The 26,540-nt window shown below is 38.0% G+C and overlaps 3 protein-coding genes across 5 annotated transcripts; 2 read left to right on the forward strand and 1 right to left on the reverse strand.

Annotated features, from left to right (window-relative positions):
* The first annotated feature begins 191 nt into the window (after positions 1-191).
* On the forward strand, positions 192-6,533 carry ints14 (integrator complex subunit 14). Of its 2 annotated transcripts, none has more exons than XM_041796476.1 (12): positions 192-255; positions 627-915; positions 2,837-2,944; positions 3,130-3,285; positions 3,573-3,691; positions 3,777-3,919; positions 4,021-4,113; positions 4,443-4,587; positions 4,744-4,877; positions 5,246-5,364; positions 5,874-5,939; positions 6,014-6,533. In XM_041796476.1, exons 2-12 carry the CDS (start codon positions 694-696, stop codon positions 6,245-6,247), a joined length of 1,539 nt encoding a protein of 512 aa, XP_041652410.1. In that variant the 5' UTR covers positions 192-255; positions 627-693; the 3' UTR covers positions 6,248-6,533. The 2 variants fall into 2 exon arrangements, with proteins under 2 accessions (XP_041652410.1, XP_041652409.1); XM_041796475.1 differs by lacking the exon at positions 192-255 and adding an exon at positions 483-500.
* On the reverse strand, positions 6,501-10,371 carry hacd3 (3-hydroxyacyl-CoA dehydratase 3). Its single transcript, XM_041796477.1, has 11 exons — positions 10,197-10,371; positions 9,307-9,349; positions 9,145-9,218; positions 8,896-9,060; positions 8,719-8,764; positions 8,454-8,564; positions 8,241-8,368; positions 8,014-8,126; positions 7,487-7,593; positions 7,278-7,409; positions 6,501-7,176 (listed from the first exon to the last, which is right to left on the reverse strand). Exons 1-11 carry the CDS (start codon positions 10,272-10,274, stop codon positions 7,100-7,102), a joined length of 1,074 nt encoding a protein of 357 aa, XP_041652411.1. The 5' UTR covers positions 10,275-10,371; the 3' UTR covers positions 6,501-7,099.
* A 120-nt stretch (positions 10,372-10,491) lies between these two features.
* ppcdc (phosphopantothenoylcysteine decarboxylase) lies at positions 10,492-14,623 on the forward strand. Of its 2 annotated transcripts, none has more exons than XM_041794618.1 (5): positions 10,492-10,709; positions 12,216-12,311; positions 12,746-12,874; positions 12,981-13,149; positions 14,385-14,623. In XM_041794618.1, the coding sequence occupies exons 1-5, from the start codon at positions 10,566-10,568 to the stop codon at positions 14,489-14,491; spliced, it is 645 nt and encodes a 214-aa protein (XP_041650552.1). In that variant the 5' UTR covers positions 10,492-10,565; the 3' UTR covers positions 14,492-14,623. The 2 variants fall into 2 exon arrangements, with proteins under 2 accessions (XP_041650552.1, XP_041650553.1); XM_041794619.1 differs by having other exon boundaries at positions 12,981-13,076.
* Positions 14,624-26,540: the final 11,917 nt, after the last annotated feature.

The raw sequence follows: 26,540 nt of genomic DNA on the forward strand, positions 1-26,540 counted from the left end.
GTCACAAATTGATCCAAACCCTCAAAATAGGATAAATAAATGACTAAATTACCAAAATAAATTATTAGATATATAATGCTTATAACTGTATGAAATAAAATGTAAATAACAGGTTTCTTCAGTTGGTTTTTAGCACTTAAGTACGTAAATATTAACTAGGAACCTTTATTTTTCAAACACACTGTTGTCAACCGGAAAGGAAATAGTGGTGCGCATTACCGCAAAAACAGTGGATAGCAAGTGATACCTTCAAATGTAGGTGTAATTTAGTAATTGTTTTAAGTCATAACCACCCATTGTATGAATTAATGAATAGTTTTCAGTTCATGTCAGCATTCAGGAGGTATTTTCCGTCATTTTGTGTTGCTGCGTTGTAAAATAGTGGTATCAGTGAGCCGAACAATTGGTAGACATTGGCTAATAGCACTGTGCTACGCTGTCTTTTTCTGCATTTTTTTTTTATCTTTAACAGTATTAATAATCATTATCAGTTGAGAATGGTAACTGTATTTGCCTTCATCTCTAGCCAAATAATTGATAACCTATCTTATTTGCATTTTCTATCACGGTCAGAGACAGACATTATGGATAAGCTAACTCTCGGTTTTGATCTTTTGTGCTTACAGATATCATCTTCATTTAGTGAGAGCACACTGGAGAATAATTTGAGGGAGTCTCTATCAGCAGTTAGCCATGCCTACTGTGGTCTTAATGGACGTGTCTCTGTCCATGACACGACCGGTGTCAGTGGATGGCAGTGAAGAGTTTCAGAGAAAGAACCTGGCTGTCCACGGATTAAACATGTTGTTTGAACACATGGCCTCAAACTATCGCCTGGAGTTCACATCACTGATGGCCTTTTCTTCTCTCTGGGAGCTCTTGGTGCCTTTCACCAGAGACTACAATGCATTACAGGTACAGTGTACACTCATGCTTTAGAAATATCAGAATCTAAGAATAAGATACGATTCTAATTAGAATCAGACGACATAGTTAACTTGTTTGACCCCATCGCAACAGTTACAAGTACATATAAAAAAATTAGAATATCATGAATAAGTTAAATATTTTTGTCACTTATTTCAGAAAGTGAAACCCCTATATTATATAGACTCATTACACATAGAGTGAAATATTTATTTCTGGCAATGTTGATGATTATGGCTTACAGATAATGAATACCCAAAATTCAGTGTCTCAGAAAATTAGAATATTGTGAAAAAGTTCAATATTGGAAACTCATGGTGTCACACCCTAATCAGCTAATTAACTCAAAACACCTGCAAAGGTTTCCTTAGCCTCAGTAGGCAACACAATCATGGGGAAGACTGCAGACTTGACAGATGTTGAGAAGACAGTCACTGACACCCTCCACAAGGAGGGTAAGTCCATTATCACAAAATTTAAGAATATTGCTGAAAAGTCCATTTTGCAGTGGTTACTTTTAAATAATGTGTTAATAACAAAACACCAATTCAAAGGTGGATTAAAATACAGAAAACTTGACCCTCTGCAAATTTTTGTTCATTTATGCATTCAGTACTTGACTGTGGCTTCTTTTGCATGATTTACTACATTTGTGTGGCGTGGCATGGAGCCAATCAGTCTGTGTCACTGCTGGGGTGTAATCAAGCCCAGTCTGCTCTCCTGGTCTGTATTGTTGAGTCTGGTGCTTCTCATCTTCCTCTTGACAATACTCCAGAGATTCTCTATGGGGTTCAGGTCAGGCCAGTTGGCAGGCTAATCAAGTACAGTATTACCATGATCAGAAAATCTGTTTCTGGTAGTTTTTGCTTCCCTGTGAGAAGGTGCCAAATCCTGCTGGAAAAAGAAATCAGTATCTCCATAACCTCAGCAGATGGGAGCACGAAGTGCTCTAAAATCTCCTGGTAATGGGCTAACAGTATTGACTCTGGACTTCATAAAGCACAGTGGATGACACGGCACCCCCAAACCATCCCTGACTATGGAAACTGACAATACTGGACTTGAAGCACTTTGGATTCTCTGCCTCTCTGATCTCCCTCCAGATTCTGGGACCTTGCTTTCCAAATGAAATTCAAAATTTCCTTTCATTTGAAAATAGGCCTTTGGGCCGCTGAGCAACAGTTCAGTTCATCTCTCCTTAGCCCAGGTGAGAAGCTTATAACGTTGTCTGCGATTCAGGATTGGCTTGACATCAGCAACACAGCACTTTGTAGCCCATTTTCCTTGACCTGTCAGTGTGTTGTGGATCTTGATCCACTGACTTCAGCCTCAGTCCACTCCTTGTGAAGCTCTCCTTAGTTCTTGAATCTGCTCTGTTTGACAGTCCTCTGGAGGCTGAGCTCATCCCTGTTGCTTGTGCACCTTTTCCAGTCAACTTTCCAAGAATATGCTTTGATACAGCCTCTGAGAACAGCTTGCCCTTTCAGCAGTGACCTTCTGGGGCTTACCTCCTTGTGGAGGGTGTCAACGATTGTCCTCTGGACATTTGTCAAGTCAGCAGTCTTCCCCATGGTTGTGGTTGCATGAGAGAATTTAGGCTCAGGAAACCTTTGTAACTAAACATAACTTTTGATTAATCCATTATTCTCCTCTGCACCTGTTTGATAAAATGGAAACATTTTAAGAGTTAAGCTAATTTCTGATACTAATGATCATGAAAATAATGGAGAAAGTATAATTTCAAAATGTGATTTTGGAAAAGTATCAAAGTATTGAGCATTTTGACAACCTTAATGATAGAGCTCTGTAATCTACTTAAACATTTAATCACTTCTTGAGTTTGATCTCAGAGAAAAGTTGGTTTTATGAGAGATGGGGAAAACAACATTCTCATGTATTTTTCACATAGGAGGCTCTGAGCAACCTAGAAGACTATGACAAGACTTGCATTGAATCAGCTCTCCAGGGAGTTAGCAACGTGGTTCAGCAGGAGTGGGGCAGTGCCTGTCCCTGTCAGGTATTTTGGTTCTGTATTTAAACAGTTTATTATTATATATGTATTATATATTTTTTTATTATTTTATTGTTAATTAAATGAAGCTTGCATGGGTCAAATCATTATTCCATAATAGTTGTAGCTCTATGTACCGGTGTATTGTTACATAGGGTTATGTTTGTGTATCTCTTTCCTTTGTCCTGTAGGTGGTGCTGGTCACTGATGGATCTCTTGGTATTGGGAAGGGTTCCTTGCGTCACTCTCTTCAAACACTGAAGCAGCGTGGGGATGACAAGAAATTCCCACTCCCTTTTCCTTTCCCTACCAAACTTTTCATCATGTGCATAGCCAATGCGGAAGAGGTACTAAATCCCCCTTTTTTGTTGGCTGCTCTGCAATAAATTTCTCTGTTTTTGCATCTTTATCTGAAAACAGTGTATAGACCTTGGGAAATGATCCGCAACGCCAAAAGCAGACTGCAATGATTAAAATTTGAAGTGGCTTGGGTTCTTCTAAGTCTGAATATATTGCATTGCAAGGATTAAAACTCATAAAATATTTTTGATATTAGAAAGTCTTTCAAATAAGATTCTTAATGTAAACTTGTAAAAATTCTGAAAGTGCAATACTCTATCTTGTTTATTTGCAGCTGCAGATGACTGATGCTATGGATAACTTAGAGGAGCTACTTCATCTCAGCGGAGGGGATGGGCAGATCTTCACTATGGAAGGGCCACTTTGCATGAAGAGTGTACAGGCCATGTTTGGGTATGATTCTCACCTATGCTAAAAATGTGTTTTTTATGGTTCCTACGCTTATGTTGGGTTAATTTATTTTTTTGTTTATTTTCAGGAGGCTGATTGATCATGCATACTCACCTTTTCATGCAGTTCTCCACTGTGGGAACTTGTCCTCAGACGTTCAGGTTTTCCCTCGACCTGAGCCTGTCGTGATGGATGAAGAGGTGGAGCCCATGCCGCGAACAGTTAATACAGGTAATGGTTTTAGGTTTTTTTTTTTTATCAATTTGAAATGATCAAGTTTGAATTATTCCTTGTTTTAAAATTATATCTTCATTCTGTGATATTGAATGCAGATTTGGAAATTGTGGGCTTCATTGAAATTGCTGACATTTCCAGCCCCCCTGTTATATCCAGACACCTGGTTCTGCCTATTGCTGTGAACAAAGGTTAGTTTTGAAAAAAGAAATTGTCAAATTGAACATGAGCAGAAAAATCAGCCATCCAGCATGTTTAGGCCACATTTTATGCTTGCAACTACTATAACAGAACGATCCAGATTTCATCCATGTGTTGGTAATTTTGAACTCATTTTTACCTCCACTGTCCCCACATAATAGAAATGCTCACTATTTCAAGCTAACAGTGCTCTTATTTGTGAGGCCAACAGTGCCTTTGTTGAAGAACAGCACGAAAAATTAAATTTGAAAAGGAACTAAAATGTAAACAGTTATATCCAATAATGGTGTTAATTAGTTTTCTTTGTACTTGATTTCAGAGGTTGATGACGTTGGCACTGGAGCCACTGATGAGCTTGAGGAGGAACCCTCTGCCAGTCAAATGGCAGGAAAAAGTCCAAATTTTTGTGTACTCTTACATGGCAGTCTTAAAGTTGAGGGCATGATAGCACTGGTCCAGCTGGGGTGAGATGCACCAATGCAACTTACATTTAACATATTTACATTTATGCTAATCCCATAAAGTGTGTTTACATATTTAGCCACATGCACAAGGAAACTTTGTAACACATTGAGTCTTAAATCAACAATGGCCTAAGTTTGATGTCATTTTTTTCTCAGGCCAGAATGGTTTGGCATGCTCTACTCCCAAGCAGACAGCAAGAAGAAGTCAAACCTGATGATGTCCCTGTTTGAGCCTGGTCCTGATCCTCTACCTTGGCTAGGCAAGATCTCACATTTAGGACCAATATCAGGTAACCCCTCTCTCCTTCATGACGTACAGTCTGCAGACAAGATTTCTTCATGTCTCATATGTACCAAACATCTACAGGTTACATTAAACATACTGTGGATGACATATTTGCTATTTCCTTTTTCATATTTTTTTTTAAATTTTCATAATTTTTAAAGAAAGACTTCTTTGGGATATTGTAAAAACTTGTATTTAACTGTAACTTCTCACACACTTACTAGTGGATAGGTAAATGATTGTTTATAACCGAGAGCAAAGGCCTTACTGAGTGTATACATAATCTAGAAGTTAATAATTTACAGTTTATTACAAAGATAAGACTGCTTTGAATGTGAGATAGCCAACTCACTCTAATATCTCATATTACAGAGGCTGCTGAAAATCCTTACGGAGAGGATGACAGTAAAAGCCCCTTCCCTGTGCAGCCCCAGGTCAAACGAAGCTATGCACAGAACGTCACTGTGTGGATTAAAGCCAGTGGACTACAGGTACACAGACACTCCATTGGGAAAGCACAGCTGTTTAAGTCTTTAAAGAAACAACAGCCAGTTGGGCTCATTTTTATAAGGCATCTTCAAACTTTTAATAGTGCATGTGCCATAATGCCTTAGAAAGAGCTGAGGTTTTTTTTTTTCCTATGATGAGCTGCAGTAGTGACTTTTAGATATAAGACAGGGAATCACAGATTTAAGTTGAGCATTGGGCTGGAGTGGATTGAGTAACCAGCTATCAAAAATAAGTAACAGTAACTTTGTTAGATGCTATGACATTTTAATTCTTATTTTATACTATTATGTTAATAGTAAAGGTTATTTATATGTACATATTCTTGCATGCTTACCTGTATTGATGGACAATAACCCTTAGCTAATGTTCACTTTTAAGAAGGTGTACTATTTTAACTCAGTTGTTAAAACTGTGACCAAATCAAGTATCAACTAAGTTAATGGGTCGGTTCTTGTCTTCAACTCACGGTACGAATGCTGACATTCTGCAGACTGATGTGCAGAAGATCCTGAGAAATGCAAGGAAACTGCCGGATAAAACTCAGACCTTCTATAAGGTAGGTTTAGCTAAATCTGCTCTGAGTTTTGTGTGTCTGTATTGTAATAGCTTGTTTATTTCTTGTCTTGTTAGGAGCTGAATCGTCTTCGGAAAGCTGCCCTGGCTTTCGGTTTCTGGGAGCTCCTGAAAGGAGTGGCTGATCTGCTGGAGCGAGAGTGCACCCTACTGCCAGACTCTGCCCATCCAGATGCTGCTTTCCAGCTCACACATGCTGCACAGCAGCTAAAATTAGCCAGCACAGGTGACTCCCAGTATGCAGCATTCGATCACAACATTGTTCCCATGCACACCGACTTCTCAAGCTGAGCAATTGGTGGAAATGAAGTAAATAAAATATGACAGCCTCAGCCTGTGTGGACCAATGTGGAAATGGCCCCTGTTTGTGGTAAATGGTGGTCCATGAACTCGTGAAAGCTGCTGCTTCAAGGACCTGTATGTTGAACCAAAATATCATCATTTACTCTCCTTTTGACACAGCTGAAAAACGTCTTCATAGGTTTGTAAAAATGTTAATGTGTACAGATTTTATACGTTTCTTTGTAGGTTCTTTTCACAAATGACCAGATTAAAATGTCATTTTTATTCAGTTTCACATGTCTGCCTAAGAAAATGTTTGTTACTGCTGGTATTCAAAATGCTTGTAACAAATGTCAGTATACAGAAAATGAAGGAGATAAAAAATATCTAACGCTACAGAGGTTTTTAGAGCATGGGTTACACATTATGCTCTGTATTATAGCAGTCACCTGTTAAACTTTCCCTGAGGTTTTCAGACCAGTTCTGAAACTGGAATGGTAGCAAGAACAGTGGGTGTTCAAAATGTTGACATGTTCTTAATTCATACTCAAGTCAGTGGTTATTAATTGACACCAGAATAGTTTGCATGTTCCAATCCATACAGCAAAAAGTACAACAAAAGTAAAAAGTATTATACAGGACATGGAGTTCTACGGCTTTCTACAGGTCCTCACTCAACTAAACTGTAACAAATCATAAATGTCACGATGAAATATTGCATCACATTGGATCTTTATCCATAAACTATTTTTTATTAAGAGAAAATGAAAAAAAAACTAGAACTGATTTAACAAAATCATTTCGAAGATTTCTCCAGGAACAAGCAGGCAGCAAAGGTGTTTAAGTGTCATTGGAGCTAAATCAGTTTGATTTGCTCTTCTTTGAACGGAAACGCCTCTTCCTTTGCTTGTAAAGATGACGGAAGTTGATAAAAAGCCCTAAGAGAGGATGGGGGAGGGGATAATTAAAGGTTAATATTGGAGCAACATTAACATTAGAAAATCAACATTTAAAACAAGCCTTTCAACTGGAAACATACCCAGAAACATGAGAACAAGATAGACTCGTAGGAAGAACGAGAAGCTTATCGATGTACTGATGGCTTCTGGTAAAGGCATGCTGAAGAGTTTGGTCTCATCAAAGATGGAGATGGATTGTATTACAGCAACAGCTGCATAAGATTGAGATTAAGTTAAGCAATGTAAGTTGAGAGTAAGTAATAATTTTAGGAGAAGTAAATAAGCTCACCTTCAGCTAAAACACCTAATGGGTAGAGTGGGATCCAGACTGTGTATCGCAGCCATGTGAGGGTTTTCCACTCCGTATTGCAACAGCCTAGCATATAGAAGGGATACCTGAAATTGTAGGCATGGCGTAAACAGTGCAGAAATTACTGCAGGTTCAGTTGACACAAGGCAGAATCTTCTGAGTCCAGCATTACGGAGTGTCACATAAATGGCAGCTGTTTCGCTGATTCATGTAACACCAACTGAAACCCCAGCATGGTAAACTTTTTTTAAGTCAGGCTGACAAACTGACACAAGGATGTGATTAACAATGCTTTTCATGCAAATATTAGGGGCCTTATATGCCATACAAACAGCAACTTTTTTCAAAAATATTAATGTTCTATTTGATTTTTTTTCTATACAATATTAAAAAAGATGACCTATTCATCACAATGTCCTAAAACAGCATGATGCCTTCAAAGGCATAATACATCTTCACTACATGACTGTTAACCATGAGGACTGACTAAATAGATATACACTTACCTAAAAATCTCAATGGTACTCCACAGATAGAAAACGAAGAACACCACTGGCTTGTTATGCATTTCCTCCAAACTACCAAAAATGATAAAGAGGATAAAGTTCCTTCCAACCACCTTTTAAAGGAAAAAAACACAGATAACGATGAAATGAAATGTATTGCCTTCTGTTAGATGTGTATTTTAATGGTGCTGAGCAGTAGCTGTGACAGACCCCACCCTTGCAAATACCTGTATCAGAGTTGGAATAACACCGGTCCGGACCACTCCAAAAGCTGCATTTAAGACCTCTACTGCTGCCAGGCTCTGGCAGAAGAACATTACATCCGATATGGTGTGGAATGTGTCATAAAGGGAATCTGAAATGGAGGTAGTGTTAGGATGAACAGAAATACAAATGGATGAATAAGGAGAAACTTAAGCTTCAGTGGTGTACATCCTCACCTTTGCCAAAAATAAACAGCCGCACAGTCATGTTGACAAAAATCCAAGAAAAACCGAGGAACTGGACAAGGTTGTATACGAACAAGAATCCTGTTTTAAGGCTGACAAATCCTGAAACATTTTAGAGAAAAAATATTGAGGCAATAGATGCAAACAGCCTTCTTGAACAAAGATGTATCAAATATGTTTCCAAACAAGAAACCCCTACAAAATCCCACCCAAACTCTTGAGATGTACGCTTGCTTTTGGGTAGATTTGGCCTTACCTTCATCTGTATGTTTTGAAGCCTTCAGCCTCTTCCTTTTCTCCTCCTTTTAAAGAAGAAACACAAAAATGAATTTTGTTTTGCAGTTTTTGCTGTTCAAATACATTTTGAAACCTGACACCATTGAATAATATTCATACTGCTATAGGTAAAAATGCACAGGGTGAAAAATCTCACCCTTTCACGGATCTCGTTCTCAGCATCTGATTCGTCCAGCCAGCGGTCAAAATCAGGTGCCAGGAAGACTGGTTTGCGCTCCTGCTCTATCAGTCTTTCCCACCAGCCTCGCTGCTCTTTTCTCACTGTAATATTCACCTGCCTCTGAGTGGACTTGTGGCTCACCTGGTTCAATTAATTAACAGCAATGCATGAAAAAGAGAGGGGCTACTGAGATGATCCAAGATTGTTTTTAAAAAAGATAAATACCTCTGGTTTTACTGATGAAAGAAACTCCAAGCTGAACTCGTATTCATTTTGTCCTTTTGCACCATGGCCTTGGGCTAAACACAAGAGATACCACAAACATTATCATGAACGTTGACCTTTATAAACAAATAAATAGTCAAATGATTATAAGACGCTCATCACCTCTGAACTGAAGCACCTTTTCATTTACACATACATCTATATTCTGTAAAAAGAGACAGATGCAAATGATTAGTTTACTTCCTCTTACAGGGTGAGTCTTCAACATCATATTACTGACCAGTGTATGACTGAACTGACAATACAGCCACAAATAAAATATCTAAAGGGGGGAGTTTTAAGAAATTCCAAAAGGCCAAGGCTTACAAAAGTAACTATAATCCATCATAAGTGGTGAATTTGGATAAGCCGCTAATCATTTCCCTATTTTAAGAGGCAAGAGGAAATGAGTTATTCACACCATCTCCTTCCTAATCAGTTGTGTTCATGTTACTGCTCACTGTCTAATACACATTATAGCATCAAACAGCGACATAAAACCAAACTATATGGCTATAATGCCATATTTAGACCCCTTGTTTTTTTTTACATTATATTATCAAACTTTTGCAGCACAAAGCCCTTCCTGTGATTTAAAGTTGTGGATCAAAGTGAATTACTATGTGTAGTAACACCTTTCTTGCACCTGACCTGTGCGGGCTAATATTGTTACAACCAACCCTATCTGCAGCAAGTTATTACCCCTTTTGACTCACATGAAGCACACTTTTTAAGGCAGGGCAGGCCTACTCGTTGTTTATTCAGTGGGCTCAAACAAGACGCAGTGTGTTACACCATATCAGAAATCTCTCGATTTATCGCCCACTATGCAAAGTGTACAACTACCAGGAGCGTTTCGGTTACCAGAGCCTGCGCTCTTATTTGCATTGTTTAATATTAACCCTAAGCGTTATGAAAAAAGGGTCTGTCTTGGTCAGTTATTTATATATTTCCTGATGAAAAGTAGCGGCCCGGGCAGGTAATGATATCAAGACACACTTATGTTATCTCACCTGAGCGTCTGTCAGCTCCACCCGCAGATAAATTTCTTCATGGCGTTGAGCCCAGTAAACCAGTGGCGTTAGAGGCATTTTACCGTTTGACAAAGCTTTGGTTAATAAAGTACTAAACAGAGCAGACAATGAATGAAGCCTCCTCCCCTCATGCTAGCTTCAGGCTTCAACAACTACCCAGAATATTCTGCAACGTGCGCGCTCGCCAGCTCGTCGGCGTCGCGACGGACTCGTGCACGAGCCGTTTGTCGTTGCCATTTCTAATTGGCTGGTGATAAATGTTTACGGAAGTGAATGCAAGTGAGGTTATAGCCGTTGACAGAAGCACGACACAACTGCTCTTGAACTCTATCGCGGTAACATGCTAATATGCAGCCAGAGGACAATTTTTTCTGTCTAAAAAGGGATTTGTTGAAACCCAGCGGGACTTTTTGCGTCCTCTTGGGCGTGACAGGAAGCGTCGCTGCCTTGAAACTGCCTCTATTGGTGTCCCAGCTTCGTCAGCTCCCTGAGGTGAGCTGCCCTGCTGTAGTTTCTTTAAACCGCAGTCTACATTTAAACAGCATTTCTTATTTCCATTTCCCCTTTTTATACATCCAAATGTAAGCCCATGCATTACCTCACACTGCTGTTAACCTGCTCAAGCTTTCTGAGCAAATGAGCTCACCTTAACCGCAAGATGGAGGTGTGGCATCTTTGATTAAACTACCAAAACGCAGCACTATCATCTTCCTTTAAAATAAGTAATCTGAAAAAGAACTAATCTCGAGGACTGTTAATTTAGTTTAGTTCTGTTCATTTCGATTTAAAGCACCGCCCAGCACTAATGGATACGCAGGTGCATCTTAAAAAAATAGTGTAATGAAAAAGTTCACGTTTTGCTGTGATTTAACTTAAAAACGTTAAACATCCATATTTTCTAGATCATCGCAAACAAAGTGAAATATTTCAAGACCTTTTTTGTTTGAATCTTAATGGTTACAGTTTACAGGTCATAAAAATCAGCTTTCCCAAAATGCTAGAATGTTACAAAACTTAAGTTTAATTTGATAAAAGATTTATAATACAGAAAAGTTGACCATCGGAAAATTCTGTCTATCTGTGTACACAGTAGTTGGTCAACACTTCAATTATTGCAACAATGTAACATAATATGGAGCCAATCAGTCTGTGGCACTGCTGGGTTGTTATGAAGCCCAGGTTGCTTTGATTGCAGGCTTCAGCTTTTCTGTATTGTTAAGTCTGGTGGCTCTCATCTTCCACTTGACAACACCCAAATGATTCTCTGTAGGGTTCAGGTCAGGCCAGTTGGCTGGTCAATCAAGCACAGTAATACCATGGTCAGAAAACCAGTTTCTAGTAGTTTTGGCTTCACTGTGAGAAGGTGCCAAATCCTGCTAGAAAAGGAAATCAGTATCTTCATAAGCTTCTCAGCAGATGGGAGCATGAAGTGCTCTAAAATCTCTTGGTAATGGGCTAACAGTGTTGACTTTGGACTTAAGCACAGTGGACCAACATCAGGACCTGCCAGTGTGTTTTGGCTCTTGATCCACTGACTCTGGCCTCAGCTAGTTCTCTGTGAAGCTCTCCTTAGTTCTTGAATCTGCTGCTTTGTTTGGCCGTCATCTGGAGGCTGCGTGTGCACCTTTTCTTACTGAACTTTTCCCTTCCAGTCAACTTTCCTTAAATATGCTTGGTATTGGTATATGAGGAAATTTGCCCTGTTAAATATTTGCAAAGTGTTTCAGGTTTATAAAGTGTAATGTGACAGATGTGTCTTAAATATCACTCCAGGTCATATGATCTGAGAAATGTTGTCAGTACTCTTTGCAAAGTGATATTACGCAATTATCCGCCCCCATTTCTTTGCAGCAGTATGCTGAAGTAGTTTTGGACCAATAGATTGGTTTTGAAGATTTCAGTCTGTTACTTGGCCTTTGAGGGTTTATCTTCTTATTGCTTAACTTTCTCAGCTCTACACCATAAAAAATAACTTTCTCATGTCCTTTTTTACTTCAGGTGGATGTAAGAGTGGTTACCACAGAACATGCCAAGCACTTCTATGATTCTGAAGAGATTCCAGTAAAGATCTACAGTGACAAAGACGAGTGGGAGGTAACAAAGAATTTGTATCAAAGGCCATTTGACAATCATTATGGCAGTCTTAATCAGGGTTCTCAAGTCAAGTACTGCTTCTATTTTTTGGATTGTAAAAGTTTTCTAAAACTGATTTAAAAGAACAGCAGTTATCCAGTTTTGTATAATCTTTATTGGTGTATTTGACATTTCTGTGCCATAAAAATTGCAAATAATTAGAATGCTACACTGTAGCATTCACTGTAGACTGTAGCAGCTACAGTCAAAATAAGCTGAGTGAATAATGTGTGGCATGAGTTATTGTGCTGACAGCTTTCCAGTAACTGTTCATGAAAGTGTTGAAACATGAAAACATTTTCAAGTGCCAGCAAAGATTGAGAAACTGGTCTAGATTCCAGAAAGGAAGTGAGCTTGTCTTTGGATGCGTGCCTTATAACATTTCTTTGTTTTAGCTGTGGACTAAAAGATCTGACCCTGTGCTGCACATTGAACTACGACGCTGGGCAGACCTACTAGTCATTGCCCCTCTTGATGCCAACACTCTTGGAAAGATAGCAAATGGCATTTGTGACAATCTGCTGGTGAGGATTATTTATAGATCATCTGAGAATTGTAACAGAAACATGCAATTCTTTTCATGATACACCTGACATTATTTCCATGTTGATCATTCTTTGTCATTGGCAGACGTGTGTGGTCAGAGCATGGGATACCAGTCGCCCCCTTCTCTTCTGCCCTGCCATGAACACAGCCATGTGGCAGCATCCTGTTACCGCCCAGCAGGTATCCAGGCTGACAGAGTTTGGATATGTTGAAATCCCCTGCATTGCTAAGAAGCTAGTGTGTGGAGATGAAGGTACATTTTAGTACCAGGAAAAAAGAATAATACATAATTATTTAATAATATTTACTTCTTACTCCCCCTTGAAATCTCAGAGTGTATGATTCATATACAGAGGGGTTTTTTTCACCACAATAACAATGCGAAGATATATTCAAAGCAAACATGTTTGAGCAATTATAGTATTAAGAACTTCAAAAGAATCCAATCATGCTGCATAATAGCCTTTTAAATCTATATCTAAACCAGATTCTAAAGGCTTATTTGTTGTTAAAAGTATTATAATCCAGGCATAGGGCCAGCTGCCTTAGCATAGACATAAAGTAGAACATTCAACAGATTTATATGAAATGCTCTAATCTATGAGTTGTTGGTTCATAACAGAGAACACAACAGAGCAATCAAGAGATTTGTTAAATGACAAATCCATTCACAGTTGTTTCATTTAAGAACTGAAAGTATGTTTCGGTTTTAAACATTACATGAGGAAGTTAAAGCAGAACATAAACTGTGGTCATGAATATTGCTTAGGGGAGAAAACACTGCTGAGCATGTGGTTCTTTAATGATGCAGGTTGCACATTTTCTATTTACTTATTTAACCTCATGAGCCATGGTCTGTCACATCTTGTGACTTTGTTTGCAGTTTAAAAAAGATCCTGCTCAATGTTTATGCTTCACTGTACAATAGTGATGACTTTTTAATCAAATAATTCATGAGTCACAGGAAACAAATTTATTTTCTAAAGATCTTGGCATATTTGTCTGAACTATTTTTGTGCTTTCACATACCAGAGTTGATGTGGAACATTTGAGTACAACATTTTTCTCAGACACATCATTCCCCCTTTCTTAAATGATACAGCAAAAAATAAGGGTTACAGAAAACCAGGGCGTAGCTATCTAAGTGATTATTTCTTGACTCTTTTAGCAGTGACTCGCCTGTTAGGGCTGTAGACTGACATGTTTATTCTGGAAAGATTTTGTTTTGAATTCGCTGCAGCTGGAAGTGTTTGCCTTCTCAACTTTATAAGATCAGTACAAGCAACAGCCTTCGTAATTTAAGCACAGATTGAGATACGGATACACTCAGTGTGTTTATCAAATTGCATTTGTGAGTACAAGATTGCCAAAAAGTGCCTGAAAAATGTGTCCTTATTGGGCATTTTTCTGTCAAATCAACTGAATTAAAATCAGTTCTTTCATACATGGAGAGTTTGTATTACTCTGTATATCTCTGCTTTGTTGCAGGTAAAGGAGCCATGGCAGAGGTGTCCACCATTGTCAGTGTTGTCAAACAGTACCTTCAGAAAGAAGATGAGTCATCTCAGAATACCAGCACATCACATGACAAATAGGAAATCCCCACACTTGCAAAGCCATAGACATTTATTTTTTAAATTGCTGTAAAAATAAACTCAACAATCAGTTCAATTTCAATACAGTTGTTTACATTCAATAAAGTGACAGAGGATTATCCCAGGGTAAAACTGCACCTATTATTGTGCTATTATTGCTGTATTGGTAATGCTGCCTACACCTGTCTTTCAGTCAATCTAGAAACAGGCAAAGAGGTGGAGCTGAGCCCCGCCTTAAGCCTCATGGCAAACACCTCATCTCAGTTGATTCAGCCTTGCTTCTTAGTATGGAAATTTATCAACTCCTCTTCACCTTTTGATAATCACAACATATGAGTTATAAAAAAGTCACAAAGTAATGAGCTATAGAGACCATTTCTGTTTTTGTATCAGGCTGTGATCATGGTTATTTCTGCTGCAAAAATGAACGTTTTAACACAGGACCTAGTGGGGATTGTTTTTGGCTTTTGCAGACTCAATTGGACCCTTGAGGAGCTGCAGTGTTGTGTGCTTCCACACTGGCTTAATTTTTTAACACTTTTTTACTCATCAATGAGCAAGACAAAAATCAAATAGGCCTATAGCAGATTTTATTGTTCTCTTATTGTTAGTACACTGCACACATGCAGTTAATTATGACTCCTCCCTTGATAAGTACAGCGTGGGAGCAGGCTAGCTCATCAGGTTATGCAGCATTTACTGCTACAATACAAAAGGTCCTCTTGAGTTGAGTCTGCTTTGTGTCTGTTAATCATGGCACTATCTGTGTATTTGCCACAACACATCCCTGATTCACTCTCACAGCCGTTTTCACCTTTTCTTTACCATTGTTAACTATCGTGTTTGGACTGCTCTGGTATTTCTAAACCTTCATTTATTGGATGTCCTCTGTAAGTTGTTTCTGCACCTGTAATGGGAGGGGAGCATGCACATATTCATCTTTTATTTAGGCTACTACATTTTATCTTCAACGTAATCAGATAATACTAATTCATTTTCTGGCTTTTAAACAGCAGTTATTGGAAATAAAAATATATATATATTTGCCAGCTTGTTGGATGAAAAAAAACAATTAGATGATCTTTTTTAAACTCCTCTGTTGTCTGCTTTGACAGTTTACCCCTGAATCAGAGTATTATGTGTAAAAGTACACTTAGCTTCTTTTTTCTTTACTGTAAATTAAACTACATTATGGTTGTAACAGTGCCAGCATTTTAAACTTCAGTTCAGTCAGGACCACTTTGTCAAGAAATGCACATGATTTGCAGTTATAAATATTTCTATATTACCAGAACCTGTGGCTGTTCTGGGATTCCCCTGCCCTTCCACAAGCCTATGTGGAAAGCATCGAGCAGGTACAGCAAATGTTCTTTCTCTTCCTATGCTGATAAGGCAAGGAAAGAAGCAAGAAAAACCCAGAGCAGAGCAGGCATCAATGACAACAGAATGACATTGATTTAGTCAGCAATCTAATGAAGGAGGAGCTGGGGTGGAAGAGGGTTGCAAAAGAAGCATGCATATTGAGCAGAGGAGCATGGCCAGGCTAGAGCAGTTAAAATAAAACACTCTGAGTGTGGTTAACCGATAGTGTGCTTAGAGCCAAACAGCTGGACATCAGCTGATCTCAATCATTCGGCAGCACTTGACTCCCTGGCCTGCCTGAACACGGTAAGCTTGATTTCATTAAAAAGTTATAATCAAATGGGATTGATACCTGTTTAATTAAAATGACAAGGGAGGGTAAAAGTCCTGGACTACCATTTTTTCATTGTGTGCTAGTTTAGCTCAGTTGCTAAATCATGTGCCCATTAACAGAGGATTACAGTCCTCCATGCACTGCTCTCTCTCCCTGTGTTGTCTGTATCTCCTCAGCTGTTCTGTCAAATAAAAGCAAAATCCTCTCTGTCTTTATAGGACACCACATACACTGATGCTTTTTCTCTTACTCAGCAGCTTTTGGTTAAAATATGACTGAAAATCTGCATTTTTTCTTAAGCTTGGGTACTTGGAAAAGTATCAGTACTAAACTCAGTATAAGTACTAAAAAATTTAACAACGTTTGAATACACCACGTCATTCTTGTCACCACTTCTAGGAAGGAAATTAATAAGGAAGTTATGTGTTATTGCGAGCACTATGATAAGACTGAGATTTTATCTACAGTGTGAAAAATGTGTTTATGATTCTGTTCCACTTGTTTTTCTCCACTTAGCTCTTCAAACTAAATGCTTGGTACCTCTGAATATCTGTGACTGTCTATATATTTTCCAGTACAGTTGAAAGAATCATTTGTTTGTTTACTTAACAATGGCAGTATATCGTGTATGAGATAGTCTTGTTGTCAGGCAGATTTCTCTGTGAGTACATGAAAGCCCATTGTTTAGGGAAGCTGGAATTTTTCCTGTAAAGAGAAATAAAAATATTGTATGGGTCAATGGTAAAGGTGGCAAAAGCATGAATTATGAACAGCTTGCAAACATTAGATTTTTAAATTTTCTTGATTTTCTAAATTAAGAAATGCTGTGCTTAATGATGCTGTCTTCTGGGTCATTTTTGACCCATTTTTAAAACATTTTCATTTAACAAATATGGCTCTCTTTGATGTAGTTGCCTAAAAATAACATGGATGGTTCCCTACCACACACTTTACAAATGCCCTACATGATCAATCCTTACAGTGAATTCTGGGTGTTTTATAAAAATGTATAGCATTTGTTGTCTTTGCTGGTCAAATATGATCTAGGGATGGGGTGACAGCCAGGCTACCCAGGTTTACTTAAAGGGCAAGGCACACAAAAACCTCAAAATACACATGCACATCAGTACAACACAGAGAAAAAAAGAGCACACACCCCCACAACTAATATATTCACTTGTCACTTTATTAAGTACACCTGTTTAATTGCTAGTTAACACAAATAGCTAATCAGCCAATCACATGGCAGCAACTCAATGCATTTAGACATTAGATGTGGTCAAGAGGACTTCTTGAAGTTCAAACTGAGCATCAGAATGGGAGAAAAGGAATTTAAAACTTTGATAGATGCATGGTTGTTGGTGCCAGACAACCAGATCACTGATCAATAATACTAAAAAAAGAGTAAAATATTGATTAAGTGTGCTCATAAGAACATAGAATTATGTGAGATGTTTCATATTTGATAACAAGACCAACTAGATGGGTCAGTTTTGGCCTTTGGGGACAAGTAGCGTAATATTTGCTGCCAATGAAATAAAGAATTGATATTTTCAAAACAATATTGTGACGGAACTTTGAAATGGACCTGTTGGTGATAATCCATTTTCAAATGTTCATGTGTTTGTAACAACAATCAATATTTAATGATATTTAATTGTTTCTGCTAAATTTGACACTAAAAATGCATAATTTCATGTTGCAGGGCATGGAGCTACGTAGACTACATGGACAAGTGCTTCCCAAAGTGTCGGCCCCAGAGCTACTACAGGTGGGCTCTGGGATGCCTCTTTCCTCATATAAAATCCATAAACATGATTTTGAAAATTAAAATCAAGTTTTACATGATCATAAAATACTCAATTACATGTTAAAATGCTTTTTTATTGTCCAAGCAGTAACAAAACACAGCTAGAAGATTTAAATCAACATTTCTCCCTTTCAACATTTGTGTGATCAACAGGACAGGTGTCATGGTTTGACTGGTGCTAAATTATCTAGTGACCCTCCATTAAACATTCTACTAATGCCACATAAATGTTATTAAGAAAGAGTTCATGGAGCCACAATTTCACATTTTAAGATATTAAAATAAGAAAAGAAAATATAGGCGACTTTGCAGATGCCTATTGAAATCAAATAAATACTGGTGGCTCAGTTTTTGAACTTAATAACTATGCAAAGAGTTTCTTGTGCTGTTGATATCTTTTAGAACTAGGCATTTGCTTTGAAATCCTCTGTTTATGACATAAGAAAAGGAGGTAAATCCTTTGAGTCTCATGTTACTGTTGAATGGGGGTTTTGGTGGTCCCCGAAAGATTTTCAGGCTTCAAATTGGGCCACAGTGTAGTGAAGTTTGGGAAAGGTTGTCACTGACTTTAAGTTTTAAGAATTTTAAAGTTTGTTAGGATGACTTGGAATATTGTTGGCTTAAAAGTCTGAACACAGAAATAGGTGATAAATTGTACAGATGCTTTATAATGAGGCAAACCAAACAGGGTCTATTTTGACCCGCAGGGACAACAAATGTGATTATTTTAGAAAATATTCTTGGTTTAATATTGAACATATACCATTCTCCAATCATCTAGTTCTTAACATAACTAGAAAAAAAGATATGTATTTAAATCTTCTAAAATAGGAATAACCTCATGTGAATGAGGCCATAAATTTAAGAAAAAGTGTAAACTTGTGTGAACAAGATGAAATGTGTTGTAGAAACATATGTAAAACAGAAATAGCAGACACTATGCTATCATACTTTAAAAACAGTGAAACCAGGGTGGGTCAAATTTGACCCACAAGGAAAACATAGTCCAAACGAAGAAAACATAAGGGTTCATAAATATTGTCATCATTTGGAGACTAGGAAGATGTGGAGTAAACTCATTATTGTGCTCTAAAACATCCTTTAACACATCCTTAATAGAGTCATCTGTTATGGTGTGAATAAGACTTCTTATTTGAGGAGCTGTCATGGCTCCTGAGGGATTAATTGTGAGATTTGAAGCAGTGGAAATTCTTTCCCACAAGGCATGTTAACAGGCTGGCTTTACTGCAGGACACATAACTGTCAGCTGACAAAATGATGGCTCAAACTCAAAGTCTTTACTGCGCTAGAGGTCTCTTATTATGGGAAATATATTCTGAATTTGTCTGTGCATGCTATTTGTGAAAAATGTCTTAAAATGTCTTTATGCTTGGTTTTAAACACTTTCAAATGCTTACTGGGAAGACATTGCTTTATTTATGACATGCATCTACCCATGACTCTGAGAGGCAAAGGTCAAAAGTGATGAAACCCATGCTTCCCACCCTGTTAACGTGTTTATCTTTGTGAAATCTTTTCATAGAGTGAAATGTACCCGTCTGGATTGTGTCAAGAGAAGACAGACAAGACAATGTCAAACCAAGCCATTAAAAGTATTGCTTATGTGAACCATGACAGCTGTTTTAGTTGTAATAAATGGAGAGGAACAGAGCTTTGTAGGTGAGGATCTCAGAGGTATGTCTCCTCTGCAACATACCAGTGGTTAACAATGAGTACTAACCAGAACTTTGACCTATATATGAGGTCAGGACGAATTCAAAGTCATATCAAGAAGGTTAGAAATAATTAAGCTGTAAAACTAGGTCAGAATAACAAACACTAAATCAGCAGAGTTGCTAATCTACTTTTTCTTGGCAGTTACTCACAGTTACCCACCTTTTATTCTTTTACTGCTCTCTTATAAAAACAGACAGCATCCTCTTCACATGCCTATTTGGTGAATCAGTGTTTGCTGCTTTTATGAGCAGAACACTAGAACACAAAGGACTTGTAATTTTGTTTCCCTTAGAAGGGAAAACCCTTTCTTTATCACCAACAACAGCAGAACATACTTCCATATATGTGTTTTATCTCTTGTTTTACCATATATCCAAGGCAGGTGGAGGATAATTTGTTTTGCAAATAAGCTTGGGCACTGACACTGTTGAGCTACAATGTTACAATGTCATTTAGCAGACTGTGCTACAGGCTTTCAGCGCATGGAGTCATGTGAATGGCTGTCTTAAAACAAAAGCATCCTTCCCTGAGCCATAACTTGTCCTGCTGCTATTGGCTGTTGTGTGATTTGTTAATGATGCCACAGGAACATTACATCAGCCACAGAGGAGAGGTGGGGAGTGTCAGCAAGGCCTTGACAGCCCTGTGGAGGAGTGTGCAGCCTGCAGGTGCCCTCACTGGGAATAAAACAACATGTTCTTACAACAACCACGGACAAAACAGCTATGTCGCCGACAGGCTAGAGTCAGATGTGAACTGAAATAAACAAATGTAGACGTTTAAGACTAAACAGAAGATACCTGAACACCTGCTTAGCATGAGATGTTTACTTTTTGTGCAGTTTCCCAAAAATATGATCACACTTGCAACTTAATTAAACTTCTGTTTTGTGATCTGCAACATATGCAGAACAAAGTGTTAATCCAAAACATTCCTATAATGCTTCAGAAAAAAAAAAACAAAACAAACAAAACAAAACAAACAAACAAAAAAAAAACGCAGAGTCTACAAGCGAACCATCCTGTTGCATGACTGAGTCACCATCCCTGCCATTACGCTGTGCTTAACAATCACTCGTGATGAGCCACTAATTATTAGTTTGCCATTCAGGTAAATAATAAGTTGGTTCAACCCAAACTATTATAACCAATTAAAATCCAATCTAACTGAAGTGGACGGTTAAAAGTCTGAAATCCAATAATACTTTATGCTGACATGCTTCAGACATTACAGGATCTATTTAAATTGAACCAGATAAAAAGCTCTCAAACAAGACAAACTGCACAAAATGTGCATTCATACTATGTGTTAACAACTCGTCCTCAGTAACAACCTGCAATTAGAATCATATTTAGAAATATATTTTTTATTTATTTATGTATGCTGTTGTAGAATATTGCCTTTTTTTTAATATAAACTAATTTTTTTCTTTAAACAAAATTTCCTTTTGGTGTTTTTAACAATGTGGATGGGCACACTGATAAAAACCATTAGGAAAGTTAAGTTAGAGTTCAGGGCTAAGCTGATGTGCACAAACATCAGGATGCACAAGAATAAAGTAGAGGAACTGAAATAACTAAGGAGAATTAATATAATAATTGCAAAATTAAAGGTAAAAAATTGAAAAATTGGCAAAAGCTGGTGGGAAAAGTGGTGAAAAGTTGTTAGTGAGTGGCAAAAAAATGAGTTAAAGTGGCAAAATTAGGATAAGGAAGGTAAAAAGGAGCAATAATGGGCAGGAAAAGGTGAAAAGCATTAATAAGTGGCAATAATGGGTTACAGAGGAAAAAAAGGTAAAAAAGGGGCAAAAATGGGTGTCTCAAGTTAAAAAAATATCAAAACTTTTCAGCTTCAAAATGAGGTAACCGTTAGCCAGGATGTTTGCACAAATGATACTGACTCAACACTCATGCATTATTAATAAATCATAACTTGGAAAGACCCGTTTGCTGGGTCTTTCAGGGGCAAAGACTGGTGGAAAAAGTGTTGAAAAGAAGTTACAAAATGACCAAAATTGGCTGAGAAAGGCAAAAAAGGGGCAAAATGGGCAGGGAAAAAATTGTGAAAAGCTGTTAAAAAGTGGCAACAATGGGTTACAGTGGCAAATTCTGCCAATTCTGTGGGTAGGCCTACTGAAAGCTTCATAGTCCACCTATGCAATCTGAGCTATCAGATATGAAATTGCTTCAGTATTTATGGAGGTGCGTCCTCACCTAGCGCTGAGGACAGCCACTTTGTATCTAAATCAAACTACTGGAGGAAGCAGGAAGAGATTTATTTTTTGAACACTTCTTACACATAGGCCTATACAGTAAAAAAATCAGCACAGGCAGCTTTGTCTTCAGGGTACGCCAAAATCAACATACGTAGATATAGCTTTGGAGTAAAATGCAGTTATTTCAGCTTTAAAAATCTCCCTGTGGAGTTATTTGCTGTAAGCTAACCTTGAGTAGATGAATGGTGAATATTAGCTTGAAAATGACCATTAAGTCTGGTCTGATTTGTTCACAGCATTACACAAAGGAAGCTTTAGAAGAGTGACTCCAAATGAACGATGCATGTACATACTGTACCTTTTGTAAGGCACATTGCACAAAGCATTCTTTTCACGGGATGTATTGTCTTTCATAAAGACATGGCATGACATATATGCATTACATCTGTATAATGGTTCGCTGTTCTCTGTGTGTGCATGAGTCTCTTGTGTGTTGCAGCTCAGGCATCAGTCTCCAGGCTCCTTGTGTTGTTTCTGGCCTCTGGGAATGTTTGGCAGTGTTTCATCAGAATCTACAACCTACTCTGTTCCTTGTGTCACCACAGCTCGCCTTATTGCGTCTCAGTTGTTTATAAGTGGTAAACATCTCATTGATTCACTCATGAGCAGGAAGAATTTAATGAATTAGATTTATCCTGTACAGCTGCTGATATTTATTGCTTTGTGGTGGTTACATGTGCTGAAACTACACATCATAGCACACATCAGAATGCTACACACTAAAGAAATTATAAAATGTCTTTGTTAGTTAAAGTCCAGAGCAACAGGGCTTGGAAACACAGTTGAAGTCCTGACCGATTTTTCTCTTGTAATGAAACAGACTGAAATCAGTACTGGTGCTTGACCTTGTAAAGCAAACAAAACTGTTATAGACAATACAAATTTTCCTCTGTAGTTATTGTCAGTGCATAAATCTTCTGCAGCGGAGGTAGGTGTGAGATGAAAGAAGCTACTGCATGCCACAGAAACAACATTTTCTAAGTCTTTCATGGCAGAGAGACTCTCAAAGAGTGATCGGTTTTTATGAACAGTATCAAAAACTTTACTTACACAGGTAAATCAGCCAAAAGATAAGGACTTACTGCCTCATCTGGGCTGCCAAAATCAACACTAACTGAAATCTCTGTAAAAGAGGGACTATTTTCATTTTGATTTGCGCTGCTAGTCTCACTTTGATCTATAGGTGTTACCCTAAGTCACCTTTATAAGTTTCTATCTGTGACACTAATTACCCATACTGATAGGCCTAGGAAAAGAAAACACTTCTATTTGACATCATTTATGTACCTGGTTAGAATATGTGCGACAAATGTCGCCTTCTTATCTGCATTAGTTCTAAAAAGAAGTTAAATAATCTTTAATTATACAACCAACTATGCAGCCAGTTAATATTTGCCAAAGTTTCGGGGATAAATGGCAACAGATCCCTGTAAAGAATAATTAAAGTGTTTTTAATCTGTTTAATCATTCACTAACCAGTGGGTCACACACAGGGACAGATTTCTGGATGTTTTAGGATTTCTAAAGAACTGCACCACTATCCATGTTTTTATACCTTTCCTGTTAAAACACTTTAGAATAACAGAAAAGGTTCAATGCATCGTTTTTATTTTTGCAGATTTATGTCACTGTGCCCATATGGCACATAGTTAGCCCCTTGATGCTTTGTGTTGGTTAGCCTTAAGCTGTAACACCATGGTAACTGGAAATAGGGGAGATGTAAAAGTGCTCCATGGAGACATTTCCCTGCCTTCAGTCAAACCCCGCCTGACAAGCACCTCTTTACCTGTGAGGCCGCAGGGACTGATGGAAGCCACTAACTTGTCTAGACTAAACTGTGGTTGGTCTTACGGGACACACAAATGAGCTTCCAGCTCACAGGTGGACAGGGACAGGTATGATGCAAGTGCAACAAGGAATGAACTCATTCAAAGAGATGATAAAGTAAGTGGAAGAATTTTGGTTTATAATCATGCTGGATTGCCTCTGTCTCAGCATAAACATCTCACAAATGTCTACTACTACTTTAGAGAGAATGAATTATGATGTGTAAAAAGTAGACATAATAATAAGGCTTTATTATGTAGGAAAAACAGTGTGAATGACGTAATAGCTGACCTGATTTTAACTTTGGTCAGCTGAAGTCAACCATTAACTACATTAGGATGGGGTCACCGCATGGTGATCTCTGCTAGAACATCCCTTCATGGAAATGTTTTTTTCTGAGCTGTCCGAGCTGCTCATACTGCTTATTTCTCCCTGTATTCTTTATAGATTAATAAATTGCTCCCACAATCTTATTCAGTCTGCAGGAGAACTACAGCTTGGAAGAAAATTTATTTTCCAGCAAAGCAACGACCTGAAGCAAACAGCAAAAGCTACACAGAAATAGTTTAAAGACAACAAGGTGAATGTTCTGGAGTGGTCAAGTCAAAGCCCAGACCTCAGTCCATTTTAAAAACTTAGTTACTTTTTATACTTATAAATATAGAAAAAACATGAACACAAAAGCATGTTTATTGTTCATATGCAAGTCCTAATTAATGATGAATAATGATAAATGTTCATCAGATTTACCTGAGACTTTATGAGGCTGTCTGACTGACTATGTCTCTCTGTGCTCATCTGTTCTCCTTTAGTTGCCTGATTACAGCATTACAAAACTTTCATATGCACTTCATGACCGTCTCATAAAGACTTAATCAAACTGTCCTTGACTTTTCTGGGTTCTCTCTATAAACTTGGAATCTGGGTACACTGTAAAGGGTCAGATGTCTACCCTTCCTTTCCCAAACATTTTTAATGATCTGTCCAATCAGCAAATAGATGCACACATTTATCCCACACACACACAAAGATGAAAGCACACATATGCATGTACACAAATAGAAGAAAATCAATCCCTATTAACTGAACAAAGACTTTTAAAAATTGCATTAAAAATCTTTCAAACAAAAATGTTTGGTAAGATGTTTTCCATAAATGTAATGTTTTGCTGCGTAAAAATCCAGAATGCAATCAAACTCTTACCGCACTAATTATCTCTGCTCAAATTTTTAAAATTTAGGAAACCAAGTTGCACCATGGCAGCATTTTCATTTTTTAACTTTACTTTTCAAAGAAGACTTTCAAAGACTATACGGGCTACCCAGCAGCTTAAGATAGTTATAAACTTTATGCAACAATTATTACAGACTTAAGACCATCTTAATCTATTTTACATACAGTTTTGATCGAGGACTGTTAATTTGTAACTCTTCATCTTTTTATGTGTAGGGGAGACTGGCTATGGTTGTAACACTGGGAGAGTTGTAACACCACCATTTCCACAAATAAGAGATATGTTAGGAGACATAAGAACATTTTAATGTTTACCTTCTTCCTTTATGATCCCACATTGTGATTTTCAAAGCTGAGAACAGTTGCATGTGGATTATACGGAGGAAAAACTGGTTTTGAGGTAAGAAAGTTATCGATAGATTCAGTTGATAGATCATACAGGCTGCAGTTGTCAGATGTGGGCACTAGCACTCATTATTTGAGTCTCGTTACCCCTCAGAACTCCCTTTCTCTTTCTGTGTCTCCCTCTCTCACTGCATCTCCTGACAGTGATGTGTGTTCATCAGCAAGTCAGTACGCTTGGTCCGGGAAGTCCATCTGTGTCCATCTGACTGGAATAAAAGTTTATTGGTTCTGTAATTAGCTTTCTCTCTTAAAAAGGATTAATCACTCCAACCCTAGAAACTCAAGATTATAATAAACAGAAAAGATGGACCATAGAAGAAGAGGTTGCACTGAAAAGCTGGAGTAAAACAAAAAAACTTTAGAGGCTGGCATTACCAAATGCAACAGATTTCACACCAGGTGAAGATGACACATTTAGGATAGGAGTGCCAGATTTGCAACATAAACACACCATATAATGTGAGAGTTGGTTGAAGTTTATAAATGAATTCAGTGAACTGTGTGGTCTGTGTGAATCAAAATGCTGCTTTTTGGCCATCGAACATCACCACAAACACACCATCCAAGCTGTGAAGCATGGTGGTGGCAGCATCATGCTGTGGGGGTGCTTCTTAGCAGCCGGCCCTGGAAGGCTCATAAAGGTAGAAGGTAAAATGAGTGTGGCAAAATCCTGGAGAAAAACAAGGTGAATATTTTGGAGTGGCCGAATCAAAGCCCAGACCTCTATCCAATAGAGAATTTGAGGCTGGATTTGAACAGGGCTGTTCACTCCCAATCTCCATGCAACCTGACAGGGTTTGAACAGTTTTGCAACACCGACTCACATGTACAAACACGAACAGACTTCTTACACACTCTGCTGCCAATTTAACACATTAACATGAACTGACATCAAGGACAACATCGGTGACAGATTTGTAAATCTGATGGTGGATATTCACTGCCAACTGTCAGTGTCAATGTTTTGACTGACCTCATTCATATTTTGTCTCAGTGATTGTCATTGTTATTACTTACGCACCATTGAGTACAAAAAAGGTTAATCATAATCCATTTCATGTAAATA

The sequence above is a fragment of the Cheilinus undulatus genome, linkage group 9 (assembly GCF_018320785.1).
Source record: "Cheilinus undulatus linkage group 9, ASM1832078v1, whole genome shotgun sequence".
NCBI classification, from domain to species: domain Eukaryota; kingdom Metazoa; phylum Chordata; class Actinopteri; order Labriformes; family Labridae; genus Cheilinus; species Cheilinus undulatus.